A 14,769-nucleotide genomic window follows, 5' to 3' on the forward strand; every position below is an offset into this window, starting at 1 on the left:
GGAACCGAGAGGTGATTATGCGGCATGCCCGTGTTCCAGGTGAATTGTCGATTATATAAGCGTGGCACTTGCCGAGATGTCCATTAAAACATGCGCAGAGCAGAGAAGCTGTTGCCATCGTGTCTATAGCGACGAAATGAACTGAAACAGGCAGGAATTAATGCCTTCTTAAATGCCAGCCGCGACAACCCCCCGAACACATGCTATTCGACAAGAAACCGCAGTCTCTTTCAAAATGTCTAAAGCCGGTAGCTGCAACCATACCTGCAATAGGGTCATCCTCGACTGCAGGTGATGATGCCACTGTAACCAGGCGGTTGGGATGCCACATGAGGTGCTTCAGTAAAACACTTTGCGGGGCATGGTGGTGCATTACGTCTAATATTTTAAGCGCAATAACAACGGCACCCAGAAAGAGACACAGGACAAGCGCTTCCTGCATCTCTCTGCCATACAACGAGGTGCTGTTGTATGGCATTCGATTACTTTTGCCAGACATTGTATGCAATTCCGGAATATATGTCATTAGAATTGTAAGAATTCACATGGAAACTGGCCCAGCTCTCATGGCATCATCTCGTGGGCACACAAAACTGAGCACCTGGCTGGGCATGCTTGCACGGGGAACGCAGCATTTTCCCAAAAAGCAACCGGAACTCATGCATTTACTCGTTTCCCCGTGAAGCTGATCTTGCACAATGAAAGCTGTCACATGATATTAGTGTACCTAGGCATATTGCCCTGCGTTCTTTCCTGGGATTTAGAGTGTCAGCAGTAGGGCCTTAACGACGTAAGTAAATCAATTTGTTTCAATTGGTTGAATTTAAACTGCAATTGATTTAGATATAAACCACCTGCCATGGCTGACAGGTGTATGAAGAAAGATGGAAATCCCCTTCTTCTCTTGTAAGCAATATTAGAGGAGGTTATTATGGGCGGAGGAGGTTCTGAGTGGCCACAAGAAGGAATGTATAAATCTGAGGTTGCCACCTGAACAACCTCGCACTTAGGAGGGTATAACGTGGATGGTAGCCACTCAATGTAGTAACTCGACGGGTGTAGATTTCACGGCGAAATATATAAGGCTAAATGGCTCAACCAAAGCTATCATAGCTTTCGCTAAATGTCATGCTAAGTCGGCTGCCTTAACTTTGATGGTTTTTTTTTTTCAAGGATGTGCACAAAAAATGCAATCACAGCCACTTCATCAAGTAGTAAACGTTTATTAGGTTAGTAAATTGGTCCCCTTTGCAAAAAGAACAAAGTGCACGAGAGTACACGTTAAACACTGAACCTCACTTATCAACATAAAGAACAAATATATAATTGGCAAAGTGGTGGCACATTAGTACAAAACTTGAATAGACTTGCAACACAGTTCGACATATTGATGATGCAATACTAGTAGACAACCTTGTCTGTAGCCCAGAACAAAGAATGCATTGCATCCAAGCTGGTGACACACTTCCTGACGTCGTGTTGGCAATGCACTGCTCACTAGACATTGCTGCCCCTAACCTGTTTAGCATATATAGAAGCCACAGTGGACTGCATTTACAACCAGCCCCTACATAACAATAGACGGCAAATACTGCTACCAGTGCATTATAAACACAATAATCCTTAGTACGATAATTCATGGCCCACAGTAGAGTCCTGCGATGTCTTCGGCAGTGAAGCATGCCAGAGCAGGAACACTACTGCGCTTTAGTCAAGTTGACTTCACAACACTACAGCGATGTGATGTACATGAGTATTAGAGGCTGAAGGCTGCCGTGAAGCATACCCCATGTTCACCTCATTGCGCAGTTTTACAGCGCTGTTTTGGGCCTTAGTGTGCGCTATTTTCATTATACCACGTAGGCCAAACATCTGTTTTGCTAGTGCTTTCAGCAGGTGCCTAAAGCCATCAGCTGACCAGTCCCCACAAGGAAAAAGTGACGAAAAGTGTCACTGGCAGGCAGCTCGATATATTGAACGACCAGAAAAACTGGAGTTATGTGCACCACGGAACTTTCCTATTCCTTTAAAGATCATTTTCAAGTGTATAACCTGTCCATTCGATACTGTCGAGATATATTTAAGTACCCCAGTTTGACTTATTGCATACAGGTTTACCAAATATCTTCAAATCAATAAAGCAGGAGATGTGAGTATTTATTATGTTTCAGGATACAAGTATTACTCTCTATGGCAAGTGAGTGTTAGTATCAAACTTGTAAGGCTAGCATTAGGTGCATGCCGGAATCCCTTGTATACACACATTATTTTCTCAATAAATCAAACTCGCAGCAAATAGAAAATTTGAATGAGAAGGTGCTGAACTAAAGACAGCCCTCTTAAATTAGCTAATACTGATGATGCATAAGCATCAGTTCGAATAAACCAGAAATATAAACTTAGTGGCTTGAATTAACAAGAAACCAATGCAGTAGTAAAATCACAGGAAAACACACAGGTCGTAGACGATGACAAATCAACCAATTCCATTTACGTTATACATAATGCTACCTCTTCATAGTGTCTGGGCTTTGCGCAAGAAGTATGTTCCATGAGAAAGCGGCATGCAGCATGAATATATACAGCATAAATAGGTGTTAAAAAGCCCTACATTCATGTAAGTCTCTTGAGGCACTTGGGAAACTATACTACAGTTCAGCTTGGGTAAGCATAAAAATACATCTCCGATTACCACGAAGCAATAGGAAAACATACACACTACACAGCAAGAACAGAAGAAGCATGACCCATCTCCTTGTCAATCAAGTCAATGATGTATTACATACTATTCCGAGCATGTTGGAATAATAAAGACACAATAAAATCATAGCAAAGCTAATAAATAAATGTTGGTTTACAAAATGCCACATTAACAATGAACACAGCATGAGGGAACATTTCACCACCTTAGCTAAACCCGAAATAGGAAACTGAGTAAAGTTGGGTCAGAGTATGTTAGCAGAGTATATTAGTGTAAATATCCAAATGTTGCTTAGATGTGCTATCACAGTTTATACAAACACTCCAAACAGTAAAAGAAAGACAATGCACACAGCCTTTCCTTGACAGAGTCACTGTCATATATGCATATCGCATAAAAATTGACAACATACGACGTTTGACAGAATGACATAGCATAAAACGCCCACTGCATCACAAAGCTGAAACGTCTTGATAAATAGATTGCCATCACCACATTAAAACAACAAACAATAGCAGCCATCTTGGAAGACAGACATAGATGCAATCTGTTCATGAACAATCTCTAGACTGGCATCCAGCAAACACACTTTTAGATCGGAAATGTCATTTATAAAAAAATGCTCATAACTTCGACACAACCACTCTATTAAGGTTTAGGGAAAGCACGAATCACTGGTTTAAATGAATTTTCAGAGAAATTAGAAGTAAATACTCATATTACTGGCATGGCAGTGACAAGGTAATGGTAAATACTGAGAAAAGGAGGTGCACCTCTCTCAAGGCAAGAGAGCCCAATGCACAATTATCAAAGGCCAAGCAAAAGGCAGGTTCAAGGAGCTTAAATAACAAACAACCACCATCACCTCCAAGTTAACGTAAACCAGAGAACAATAACACTAGCAAACTGAATTAAACTCAAGTCCAAACCTGAATGGCAAAGAAGTGCTTGTATGCTATGTTTCAGCAATAGAAAACACAGGCTGTTTCACACAGCTTAACAATTTCAGATTTCACAGACAGCAGACGCCTATAGCGTAACACAGCATAAGGAGCTGTGTGTAACATCTATGTGTTGAGGATGCAGTTATGCTCTAACCTTGATTCCGAGTCACTGTATATAAAAAAAAGAACTGGCGGTTTGTTCTTACCCGTCACCATCATCATGATCAGCCCAGTTACGTCTACTGGAGGAAACACTGCATCCATACTAACGTAACTACCAATTGCTTCTTAGTGATAAAGAACTATGACAACTTTCCTTAAAGTGTATAGCTTCCTGCACATCAAAGCTACAAGCCAAGAATCACCGAGGGACATTTGCTGGTCGCATATCACAATTAACGAATAACAGAATTATCATAGCTGCCAATGCATCATGTCTATTAACACAGTGCTAAAGATTTATAGAGATAGGGTTAGGTGAGATACATCTAGGAATGGTACAGACTCAATTGATAATGCATATTTAAAAGTTTTAAAAAATTATGGGTACAATTCCATTACTAGTGTCAATGCGGCATAGCACTCTTTTTGTCGTCTTGATAGCACTCTATCCATGTCCATACCTCTCAAGCGCAGCTGTCCACTGCTGCAATTGCCACCACTACCGCCACAGACCAGTCGCACACCTCCATCTCGACTCAGCGGTCACGTAATGCTAAGCCAAAATCAATGAGGCCTCTATGTGACAGCCAATCAGTGATGGGCTTGTGGGCATCAGACATCAAATGTCTTTTTTGCTCTGATGGGGCGGATTCTACGCTACTGCAGAAAACGTGCAGGTATGTCGCCTCAAATCTGACAGTGAACTAACTGAAAGTGATAAAACTTTCTGCTGGCTCAAATCTCTACCTTCTTGGCAAGCAAGTAAATGCTATCACAGGGTCATTGATGTAATTCAGGCTGCTCTGTACAGTGCTCCAGCAATATTAAACATCTGCATAAAAGTAGATGGCTTACACAAATGACATTTTGGCTATCATGATGGTAACTGCAAGCTAAATTAACTGCTACGGAATATGTGGCATATGCGTTATCTGTCTATGAGTTGATGCACTAATGAGTAAGTTGCAACACATGAAGTTGTTACATGCCAGCTAGATAAAAAAATGCTTTACTATCAAAGTTACCATCAAAATTACTCGCGAACAGTACTAGATGGGACCTCTATACCAACATATGAGATTCTCTATCACCTCTTTAAATAAATATGTCAAAGTCACAATAACATAAAAGGACTAAAATATCATGAAGCACTACAATAAGTGCAAAATGGTCCCCCACATATTTCCAAACTGTGATCTCCACAGTGCACCCATTCCGGGCTATTTGAAAATGTGCGAAACGATGATTTTGGCTCTAAAACATCGCAGAATGCTACCTAAAAGGTAAAAAACACCCCGGGAAAAATAGAAAAAATATTTGCTGGGCAGCGATTGTTTGAAATAAGAAAAAGGCTCTAAAAACTTCTTTAGTGAATTTAAGATGCTACTTTTGCAAATAAACATGGCCTTAAAGCTAATAATATTGTAACGGCCGCAAAGAAGATGAGGCACTAGATGCTATGGAGGAGAACGATGCTTGTTGGTAGGGCGCGCGCAGAGCCTGAGAGACTAGTAGCTGACAAGGCATCTTTGACACCCCGATCTTCGTTAAGGCCTTCGAGCGTAACAACATACATATATATGACCAATAACTCGGGGGGTGGAAATTAAAAACGAGTTAAAAATACAAACAAAAGTGGGATTTAAACTGACATCATGTGCATACGCATTAGCCGATTGCTCCACGGAAGCAACAAAGTTCAGGGCTTCTAGTTCATCCCCCCTGTTAAAGATATTATTTTTTTCCTCTATGTGGCCCAGTTGTACACTGCACTGCTTCCAGTTCTGAAACAAGATGTTTTACCTAATAAAGCTGACTTCCTTTATGTTTAGAAAAAAAAAAAAAGGATAATAATGCATGCTTTTGAAAACAAAACATCACAGTTACATGCCAATAAAAAAACAAACAAACAAAAAAACATGAAGACTCCGGACAGTAAACACGGAGCATTTCTGTGCTTGATCACGTGATTCAGCCTGCACTTCCTAAGCTGATTAAGCAGGTGAATGGATATGCAACGTTCATATAGCTTAACTCAGTTGGGAACAAAAGAAAACTCTTCTAAGCCTCTAAATGCAACTCTCCACACCTCCCTAGAATGAAGTCATGAAAATTTGATTTTACAGTTTACAGCCGAACCTTGCTACAACAAACACTGACTAACTTATTACCACATGTGGTGAAGTAAATGTTATGTCTGATAAGCACCACTATTGCAGCAAGTGTTGTGCTTCTACAACAAAATAAAACTAATTAAACAGCACAGCACTGTGATGGAGCAAAGCATTTGGTGCTAGTGCCCAGTCATTAGAATGCATAATCATCTAGGCATTTTCGTCTCAATTATACGTGTGCAACAGCATTTTGCCTTGTTCATTTCTGCCACACAAGAACTAATATTTGGTTTACAAGAAGGGAAAGGCACAGTATCTGTCACACTTGTTTCTGTGGACACCTGAACCCCTCCCTAAGGGAAGGGAGGAAGGTGGGAGAGAAAGTAGAAAGAGAGAAAGAGGAGCCATAGTGGAGGGCTACGGACTAATTTCGACCACCTGGGGATTTTTAACGTGCGCTGGCATCTCACACCTGGAGATCTTTAACGTGCACTGACATCTCACAGCACATGGACGCCTCTTTGTTTTGCCTCCATCGAGACGCAGCCGCCGGCAGTCGGGATCGAACCCGGGTACTCCAGCACAGTAGTTGGGCGTCTTACTACTGTACCACCGTGGCGAAACACAAGAACTAGACTCAAAAGTTTACATTCCACATTGCCCTGACGAAGATACCTGCATCGATATTTAAGAAACATTGAGAGTAAAAATTTGCATGCTGTCTAACCTGCTCTTTTGTCTTCATTCTTTGTGAGCTGGTCACCACAGAAATACATTTCTTTTTGGGGTACTAATTTTGTTGCAACAAGGTTTGACTCGTTGACAAGCCTACAAAAAACTTGCCATGTACATATGCGCGGTATATGTATTACTTATGAGAGCAGATATTTAGGTATGTCAATATTCTATGTGTAAGGTCAAAACATGAAAGGGATGCAAGACAAATGAAGCTTAAAAATTTTTCTAATATAGAAGACAAATATCCTCATCTGAAGATACAGGCAAAGCTATGATGGCTTTTACCTCTATAGATGCCTTCATAACTTTTAACCTTTTTGAAGATGTCCTGGCAGCAACTTTTATGTTGAAAGTTAAGAATACACTTTGTGTTAGGCTCTCAGGGCACCAATTGATAACAAGCATGCCATAAGCTGTAAGTTTACATGTGTTAATGCTTGACGAGACAAGACAGAACCAAACAAGTATGCGTCATGTTACATAAAGGCAGCACGCTTTGACAAGAATCAACCTTAGCCCTAGGACGATAAGGCCATGTGAGGTAACAGTGGTAAGCTTGAGTAATGCCTCTACATATCTAAATACTACGGTAGTAAAAAAAAATGCAATTTTTTTCTTTTTTTGTGTGTGCGCATCTTGATTATGACACACTTGCAACTGCATTCGTTACCAACACGTTTTGAAGTTCACTGCGTGGTAGATGCCAAATGTGAGTCAGTCACCGGGACCTTGGTATAATGGCAAGCTTTATAAGAATACCATCAACTATTCCAGTTCTATATGTCTTCTGCAGTTAAAAGTGCAGTCCTGCGTACATCAGAATACACTGGAACAATGGAATACACCGATATGTATATATAAAAGCGGCAGGATAAATATCTACATTAGGTAGTGCTGATTAGGTATGCAATCGTATACACAGCTGATATCAGCTCTTCTGTTACTGCTTCACATGGCAACTTCAGCAGGGGGTGCAGTAGCTTGATTCAGTGTTAAATGAATGCGTACAATGAAGCAAATTTGAATTTGCCCTCTTTAAATTCCTGCAGAGCCGCCTAAAGGACAACATTAGCAGCCTCTCTGGATCGAGGACCCCTCTGCACATCAACGGCATCAATCTAGCACATTCAATAGTTCATGTACAGTCTCACTTTAGAGAACATAACCAGGCAATATAAGAAAGAGTGTTCACGACATAAACCTTAAGGCATAAAATATCAATACACCAGACTGGCTCTTATCCACCAGACAGACAACTTGAGTACATACTCTGTGCATACATCCACTGCACATAGGTATGAAGAAGGGGAATAGAAGATTTTTAAAGGGCAATGACACAGTGGCTGCCTAAATCATTTTGCCCCTCTTAGCAGCAATTACATGCCACCTCTTATACTCTGCATACGTTTAACCATATTATATAGAGAAAGGGCAAATGTGTACGAAAAAGGGACAACAGAGGGCAGGACAATTGATTGCATCCACCCACAGTTAAAAGTGTGCCCTGCTACCTGTTCACTGCACCTTGAGGTGCACAGTCATGTTCCGGCCTGTGCGCATGAGAAGCTTCTCCGACAGAGGTGAGCTGACTTCGAGCCAGGTGTATCCTGGTGTGAGAGCCACTTCCTCGACGGAGGCCTTGCATGACACGAGTAAGCTGAGGCAGAGGCCATCCTGTTCGCCACCACCTGTGCTGCCGTTATGCTCCAAGGAGAGTACGCCAAGTGGCTTGTGAGGTGGTGGCTCTGAACTGAACATGTTCTGAAATAAAGAATCGCGGGGTGGGCTCGTTATTGCTAAGCAAGCATTCAATAACAACAAGAATGGCACAGTTACAGTACTATAATTCAATGACTTTGTTTAGAATCTTGTCTATTGCTTCGCATTTCTTACTGGGGTTGTTCCAGTCCAAAGACTTAACTGTAGCTTTTAAAAGTTTTATTGGTTTGCTTATACCTTCTATTTATTTATTTGTTTGTTTCTTGATGTTTCCTTTTGGCCATCTTTGCTATGGCTATATTAGTTTGCAACTGTCTTATTTGTAGTAAAAAGGAGACTGGATTTTTCCAGCACATACTTTTAATGCAAGGCTAGTAAGAAAGCTGATAAAAGAAGATGAGAAGAAGATGCTTTGCTAGCAAGATCAGTATGAAGGGGTGGGAATGAACAGACCTGAATAAATCGCTTCAGTGCAGTGTGAATGCTCCGAGAGGGGTTGATCTCACAGGTGGGCAGGTGAGCCACTCCCTTTTCAGAGACCAGTACATGGAGGAGGTTGCTGCACGAATGAGGGCCACAACAAACTGAATTCACATAACAACAATGCGTGCATGCAAGAACACAGCACAGCATAAACACATTTGCACTGAAACAAATTAAGGTTAATGGAAGTTAGCTGCAGAAAGGAAAGTGGTAGAGGTGACCCCAGGAGAGCAAGAGAGCTGAGTGATTTATTTAACAAACTTGAACTGATGATATCCTAGTTAAATGAGAAAAGGAAAGAAACATGGGCAGGGCCTGGAATGTAAGAAACTAATGACCGACAGTCTTTTTAGGCACTGACTTCCAAGAGAAAGCAGAGTATGCTGGCAGACAAGACAAAGAAGTCCGTGAGAATAAGGTAGCTGTAGCTGGTGCATGACATGATCAAGTGGAGATCAAATAGAGAGGCACCTTTATCCTGCACTGGGCATAGTTATGCTTCCTTTTTCTTTAGCCTTACTCCTGCTTCTGCTGATTTATGCACAAAGTACTATAGGCTGGCAAATAACACTGACTTTGCTTTCTTGCGTATGATGGTGACGAGGCGTAGGCATAGCTTGGCGTGTGGCCTGAGAGCTGGCAGGATGGCTGGGTGCCACGGCTGGCTGCTTTGGGTGCTGTGGTAGAGGCGGGCTCTTTCAATGACCGGCAAGATGTCTCGGCAGCGCAGGCTTAGCTGCTCGATGTCTCCTACCCAAGCTGCTTGCAGGGACTCTGAGTCGGCCTTTGCCACTGTCTTCAGTTCTCCACCTCCAGAGCAGAAGAAGTCATGGTGGGAATCAGTGATAAAGTAATGAAGAACAAAATGCAGCATTTCTTCAACTTAAGCTTTACACTAAAAACAGACTACACTTTTCAAAACTTGTGACTTGCAAACTATATTCCAGCTCAAAAGCTGTTTGTAGCACTGTGGAAGGTAGAGCTCTCATTCAATCAGGGCTGCACAAGCACAGAAAATAGTCTCTTAAATATTTCAACAGTGAAGGTATATTTTTCAGATGGAACATGGCAATTGTAAACATAGTTCAGATGGGGATTTCGACAGTACACAGAGTGTCTCAATCACTAGTGAAATCAGCAGGCAAAGACTGGATGGGCAACGCTCTGTACAGGGCCGCAGTGAGATGGTCACAAGCTGCCATTTGTCAACATGTCGTTGACTTAGTCATGTCGCCTGTGGGCAATCCGTACACCACTAGTACACACGGCTCTTTTAGCCAAGCAATAAAATTGCATCTTGTGCCGCCTAGTTACCATGGCAATAGCATTGCATGCGCAGCATAAGCCTAAACTAGTAAAGTGCGATGATCAGCTACTGTCAATCTAGAGTAGCCCCATATACATGGACTCGACAGTACTGGGGAAAGTCTGTGTTCGGTAAGTGAGGGCACCTTGACTTGCACTAGTTGGTGTCTACATGAACTTGCTTCTAGCAAGTAAGTATCGAGTGGCACCAAGTGTCGAGACTTGCACTTGTGCAAGCTTCTTGTTCATGTTTGAAGACACCTAGATTCTACTGTCTTTTACTATCGAGAGCTTCACTTATTATTATTATTATTTGCTGCTGATTAGAGAAAGCATTCAATTTCACGGTTGCTCCAAGCTGCCATTTTAGTTTGCTGATCACATGACAGAAACCTTTTGACCCCAGAGTTCCTTATTACTCAATTCCCAGATTCGACTGTGCCTACATGCTTTCAGGTGAGTAGATCAAGCAACTTAACATACTCTTTGCAGGCAAGTTCACTCGACCTGCTCCGCCATTTACTGCACTCGACCTGACCGCATATACATGAAGCAGACAACTGGGCTTTTACTTGACAGGCAAACTCGACACAACTCTGTCAAGTCTATGTACACAGGGCTAGTGATTACCTCCAAATTTGACCTTTTATGTCTCATGGTAGATCCTATCTAATTTGTGTCACACTGTAACCATGGCAACAGTGGTGACATCGCTCTGTTGTATATGTGACTCTTGCACATATACAATGGTTTAAGCAAGTTAAACCCCAGCTATTTCTTATGGCACAGATGGAACCACCTGTTAAACTGATAGGAGTGACATGCCCGTAGAAACACAGTTATGTAGTGCGCACCATCGTGATTGACAGGTGTTCGAATCACACATTGCTTTGAGAAGACGGGGCTGGTGTAACATATAAAGGGACACTAAGGATAAATTGAAGTTGACAGATTACTGAGCTGTAATGATAAAAGATGCCACTTCCATTGAAGACTGAGCTTGATCAAGCTAGAAGGGGTAAAGAGATTAAACACATGAGTCATCGTCACAAGTCATTTTCACAAGCAAACTCTGGTGTGTCAGGATAGTGTTAGTGGTGTGGAACCCTGACAGGGGCTGATTTGCTGGGAGGAATGGTTTGGGGGAATGGCCACAGAACAAAATGTTACATAAAAAAATCATGCTGAACCCCATTATCTCGATGAAAAAGATTAAATAAATACACAGTACAAATGTTCAATCTACAATTCATTTCTTTGCCTTTTGCATGGCTAGCCCATTTTACCACATGATCAATATTCATTCACTGACACGTCACAATTTGATCCATTACATTGCATAAGACTTACGAATCATTATGTGTTGCACCCATCAGTGCAAGCTCTAAAGAACAGTTTTCATTTTCTAGGGGTAAAAAAGGAGCAACAGACTGGTATAATTAAGTATAATACCCTTCCACTTCACTGCTTGCCTCTCTGACTTCATGCCATATGTAACAGTTTATTGGCCCCACTGAAAACACACATTAGCATGTTTTGCTCATACAGAAAGCCTTCATACTAATTAATGTTAAAAAGAGAGAGTCATTAGGGAATTAAGTGAGGTTGGAAGAAAAGAACAGCAAAGGAGTGCATGACATGCAAACAGAAGTGAAATCTAACTAAATTCGAATTCACAGCAGCATCAGTTCAATTCGCATTGTTTACAGTATCAAAATTGTTGCAGGAACCCCTATGAACCATTTCTGTCTTAACTGACTAGCCAACACTACAACTACTTCATTTAACCAAGAAACAGGAAAGGTTGGTGCTTACCAACTACTGTTCCAATGAAGACAAATCTGTACCACTGCCCCTGTGCAGTTTCAACCATCAGAAGTGTAGAAGGATCAAAATCCAGGCCCGTTTCTTCCAAAACTTCTCGTTTCGCAGCCTCCTGAAAAGTGGAAGTGTCCGAGGTTGTAGGGCCTGATACTGCACGTGTAGAGCATGGAAAATCTTACAATGATGGTTTCTCCAGGCTCCATACGGCCGGCAGGCAGGTACCACGTGCCAGCGCAAGTACTTTTTGCTTCCTGCATCATGAGAATCTCGCCTTTTTCGTTGACGGCGACGGCAGCAACGATATAAGTGACAGATTTCTTGACAACTGGTTTGTAGTCGGGGAGCACTGCTGACTCGATCCCTTTGGCAGCTGTAGAAAAAAAAAAAAAGATCAAACGTAAATGCAGAAACGCGCATATTACTAGAGCCCAGAAAAAGTGTGATACAGAGATGACCTCGCGTTGACAAGTACATTTTCTACAACCAATCGACACACCTTCCAGCAGGCTGGAAAGCGTCGAGCTCGCCATCGCTAAAAGATAATGTCATTTTCCCTGACTTGAGTCCGACTACTAAGCAATAGTCTCGGAGCTTTGCGCTGGCCATTTACCTTCCATGCAACACACGAACTCTCATCTCAGCCGCTCCAAAAGCGAGGAAAGGCACATCCGAAACAACCGACCACCGCTGACAGCCAACTCACCAAGCTCTTCAACTTGATCGGAGAGGCTGTAGTCAATGATCGCCGCAGCATCATCGGTAATTGCCTGACCCTTGAGCGTATCGTGTATTACGTTCTCTATTTTGTCCATTATGCAGCAGCTTAACTAAGAAACAAGTCAATTAAGCGCCGCTAAGATAACGCCCAAGGCAATCGCACCATTCGGGAGTTATTTCTTGTTTTGGTATGTAGTGCTACTGATGATGATCATGATGCCGCGTTGGCAGCAGATCAGAGTGAGAGTTCTCACAAAGCTCCCCGTCGAAAGATAAAAATATTTCAAGCAGCAAAAATGTATTAAGTTAATATTGAAACATTAACGGTAACCTCACATTAATGATGGTAATATAAAGTAAGCACAATGAGTCGAAGTGTCGAAGCCATCGGTGCCATGGTAGAAGAACAAATGGTAGCGTAACTCCCATAGAAGCCTGCGTGTCGACTCTGAGCGAGGCTTTAGTCTCCCAGCGCCCCCTGCGAACTGTGAGGCACAACAATCACGTGACGTTGCTTGTGACGTCACAGGGACGTGCTTTTGGCGGGGAATTTGATCGTCTTTTTACTTTTGAACGAAAAACAAGGCCAACAACGACGGAGGCAGAACGATGCTCGGATAAGGCAGAAAAATGGACACCGTAACTGTTCAGCCAACTTGACTTGACATGGATTTCTACAGTCAAGTTTTACGTTAACTGAAATGTTACGGCATCTTTAACCACCTTATCATAGCATCGTTCTGCCTCCGTCGTCGTTAGCCTAGTCTTTCGTCGCGCGTCATGTAAACGCATTCTGGGGCTTATTTCTTCGGGCACATTTGTGAACAAGGGCCTTCAAGTGAATTCGGCAAGCACATGGATAGAATCACATGGCTTGAGGCATTTCACTAAGGGCATAAATGAGTGAAGCTGTGCTGCATAGAAAGCCAGGCTTTATTAATTCACGATTACTTACATAGACGCTTCACGACAATGAAATCTTTAAGTGTGGGAAAGCGACCACCGCTCATTCACGTTCTTCATGAAATCCTCGTGATAACAAAATATCCTCAGCGTAGGTCTCCTAACGAGACGCGGTGCGATTATAAAAGGGCAAAAAATCTTGCTAACAAACAAAGTACATATCAGTGTCAAAGAACAACAAAAACAAACGAACGGAATAACTAACGCTAGCGCTAGAACGCCAACCTGTAAGAGCTTAGGTAAGCAATTCAAATTGGGATTACTAGTATTTAGAAGCTAATGCGTCTGAGAAGTCAAAATATCTACGATATAAATCTCGCCCTGTTCATGATTCCATTATTTTACTCGCGCTTCATTTGACACTGAGAGGAGTCAATGTGAGGTTACAAATTTACAACTTAAGCATTTAACATGTTCATGAGAAAGATCCCATTGACAATAGGAACATCACTGTAATAACAGCTAAAGCACGTTCAGCGAACGTTGGTGCGGTAATAGGACGCAACAAGCAAAACACGCAGCAAAGGGAGCGGAACGGAAGGTTTTGAGCAATGCGACACGCGTCTTGGGGGCAATAAAATCTCACCTTCACCGCTCAATTAAAACATGCAGCGATACGCCGCTCATGCAGACGTGTATCCGTAAAACAAGCCACCACTTTTAAGACGTGCCTGGGAGGCAGAGCTGAGCCGCCGAGCTGTGACGCAGCATTGTCCCATCGTCCGGAAATGCGCACATGCAGCGGCAATCAGTTTCTCATCGAGCACAGACAGTCTTAGCCTTGCTGTAAAGCTCTACCACAACTAGCATAATAAAATACTGACTGTTTGTTACAGATAACCCACTCTGTACGCAGCGCGCAACGATGAACGTTGAACCGGGGCCGATGACGCACCCATCCCGCGCATAAAAAAAGCTTTGGTCTGAGTCATATCTGAGCTTTGGGCAACTACGCAGCGGATAATAAGTGGCCGAGAGAGGCCGTTAGAAACAAGTTAAAATATTATTAAAAATGTGACACGTTTTTTTCTTACGCAAGAAACAAAAACTGCATTCATTCCTGAGCGAGAATATTATGTTTACTTTCTAGTTCTTTGGA

General features: G+C 42.3%; 1 protein-coding gene across 4 annotated transcripts; it reads right to left on the reverse strand.

The window, feature by feature from the left end:
* Positions 1–1,210: 1,210 nt before the first annotated feature.
* LOC146207533 (8-oxo-dGDP phosphatase NUDT18-like) lies at positions 1,211–12,923 on the reverse strand. Of its 4 annotated transcripts, XM_084588323.1 has the most exons (7): positions 12,694–12,922; positions 12,170–12,360; positions 11,982–12,102; positions 9,437–9,671; positions 8,832–8,937; positions 8,171–8,420; positions 1,211–6,596 (listed from the first exon to the last, which is right to left on the reverse strand). In XM_084588323.1, the coding sequence occupies exons 1-6, from the start codon at positions 12,800–12,802 to the stop codon at positions 8,175–8,177; spliced, it is 1,008 nt and encodes a 335-aa protein (XP_084444449.1). In that variant the 5' UTR covers positions 12,803–12,922; the 3' UTR covers positions 1,211–6,596; positions 8,171–8,174. The 4 variants fall into 4 exon arrangements, with proteins under 4 accessions (XP_084444449.1, XP_084444464.1, XP_084444443.1 ...); XM_084588338.1 differs by lacking the exon at positions 8,832–8,937 and having other exon boundaries at positions 12,694–12,923; XM_084588317.1 differs by having other exon boundaries at positions 1,211–8,420.
* Positions 12,924–14,769: the final 1,846 nt, after the last annotated feature.

Source organism: Amblyomma maculatum, chromosome 1 (genome assembly GCF_055883805.1).
Source record: "Amblyomma maculatum isolate TAMU_Amacu chromosome 1, ASM5588380v1, whole genome shotgun sequence".
Taxonomy (NCBI): Eukaryota; Metazoa; Arthropoda; class Arachnida; order Ixodida; family Ixodidae; genus Amblyomma; species Amblyomma maculatum.

Excerpts from the sequence above, each read along its gene's own strand:
- LOC146207533 (XM_084588323.1), bottom strand. The coding sequence starts at position 12,802 with ATGGACAAAATAGAGAACGTAATACACGATACGCTCAAGGGTCAGGCA. Across the intron at positions 12,361-12,693 it reads CGATCAAGTTGAAGAGCTTG|CTGCCAAAGGGATCGAGTCA; the intron begins GTGAGTTGGCTG and ends TTTTTTCTACAG. Across the intron at positions 8,938-9,436 it reads ATCATACGCAAGAAAGCAAA|CAACCTCCTCCATGTACTGG; the intron begins GTCAGTGTTATT and ends TCATTCGTGCAG.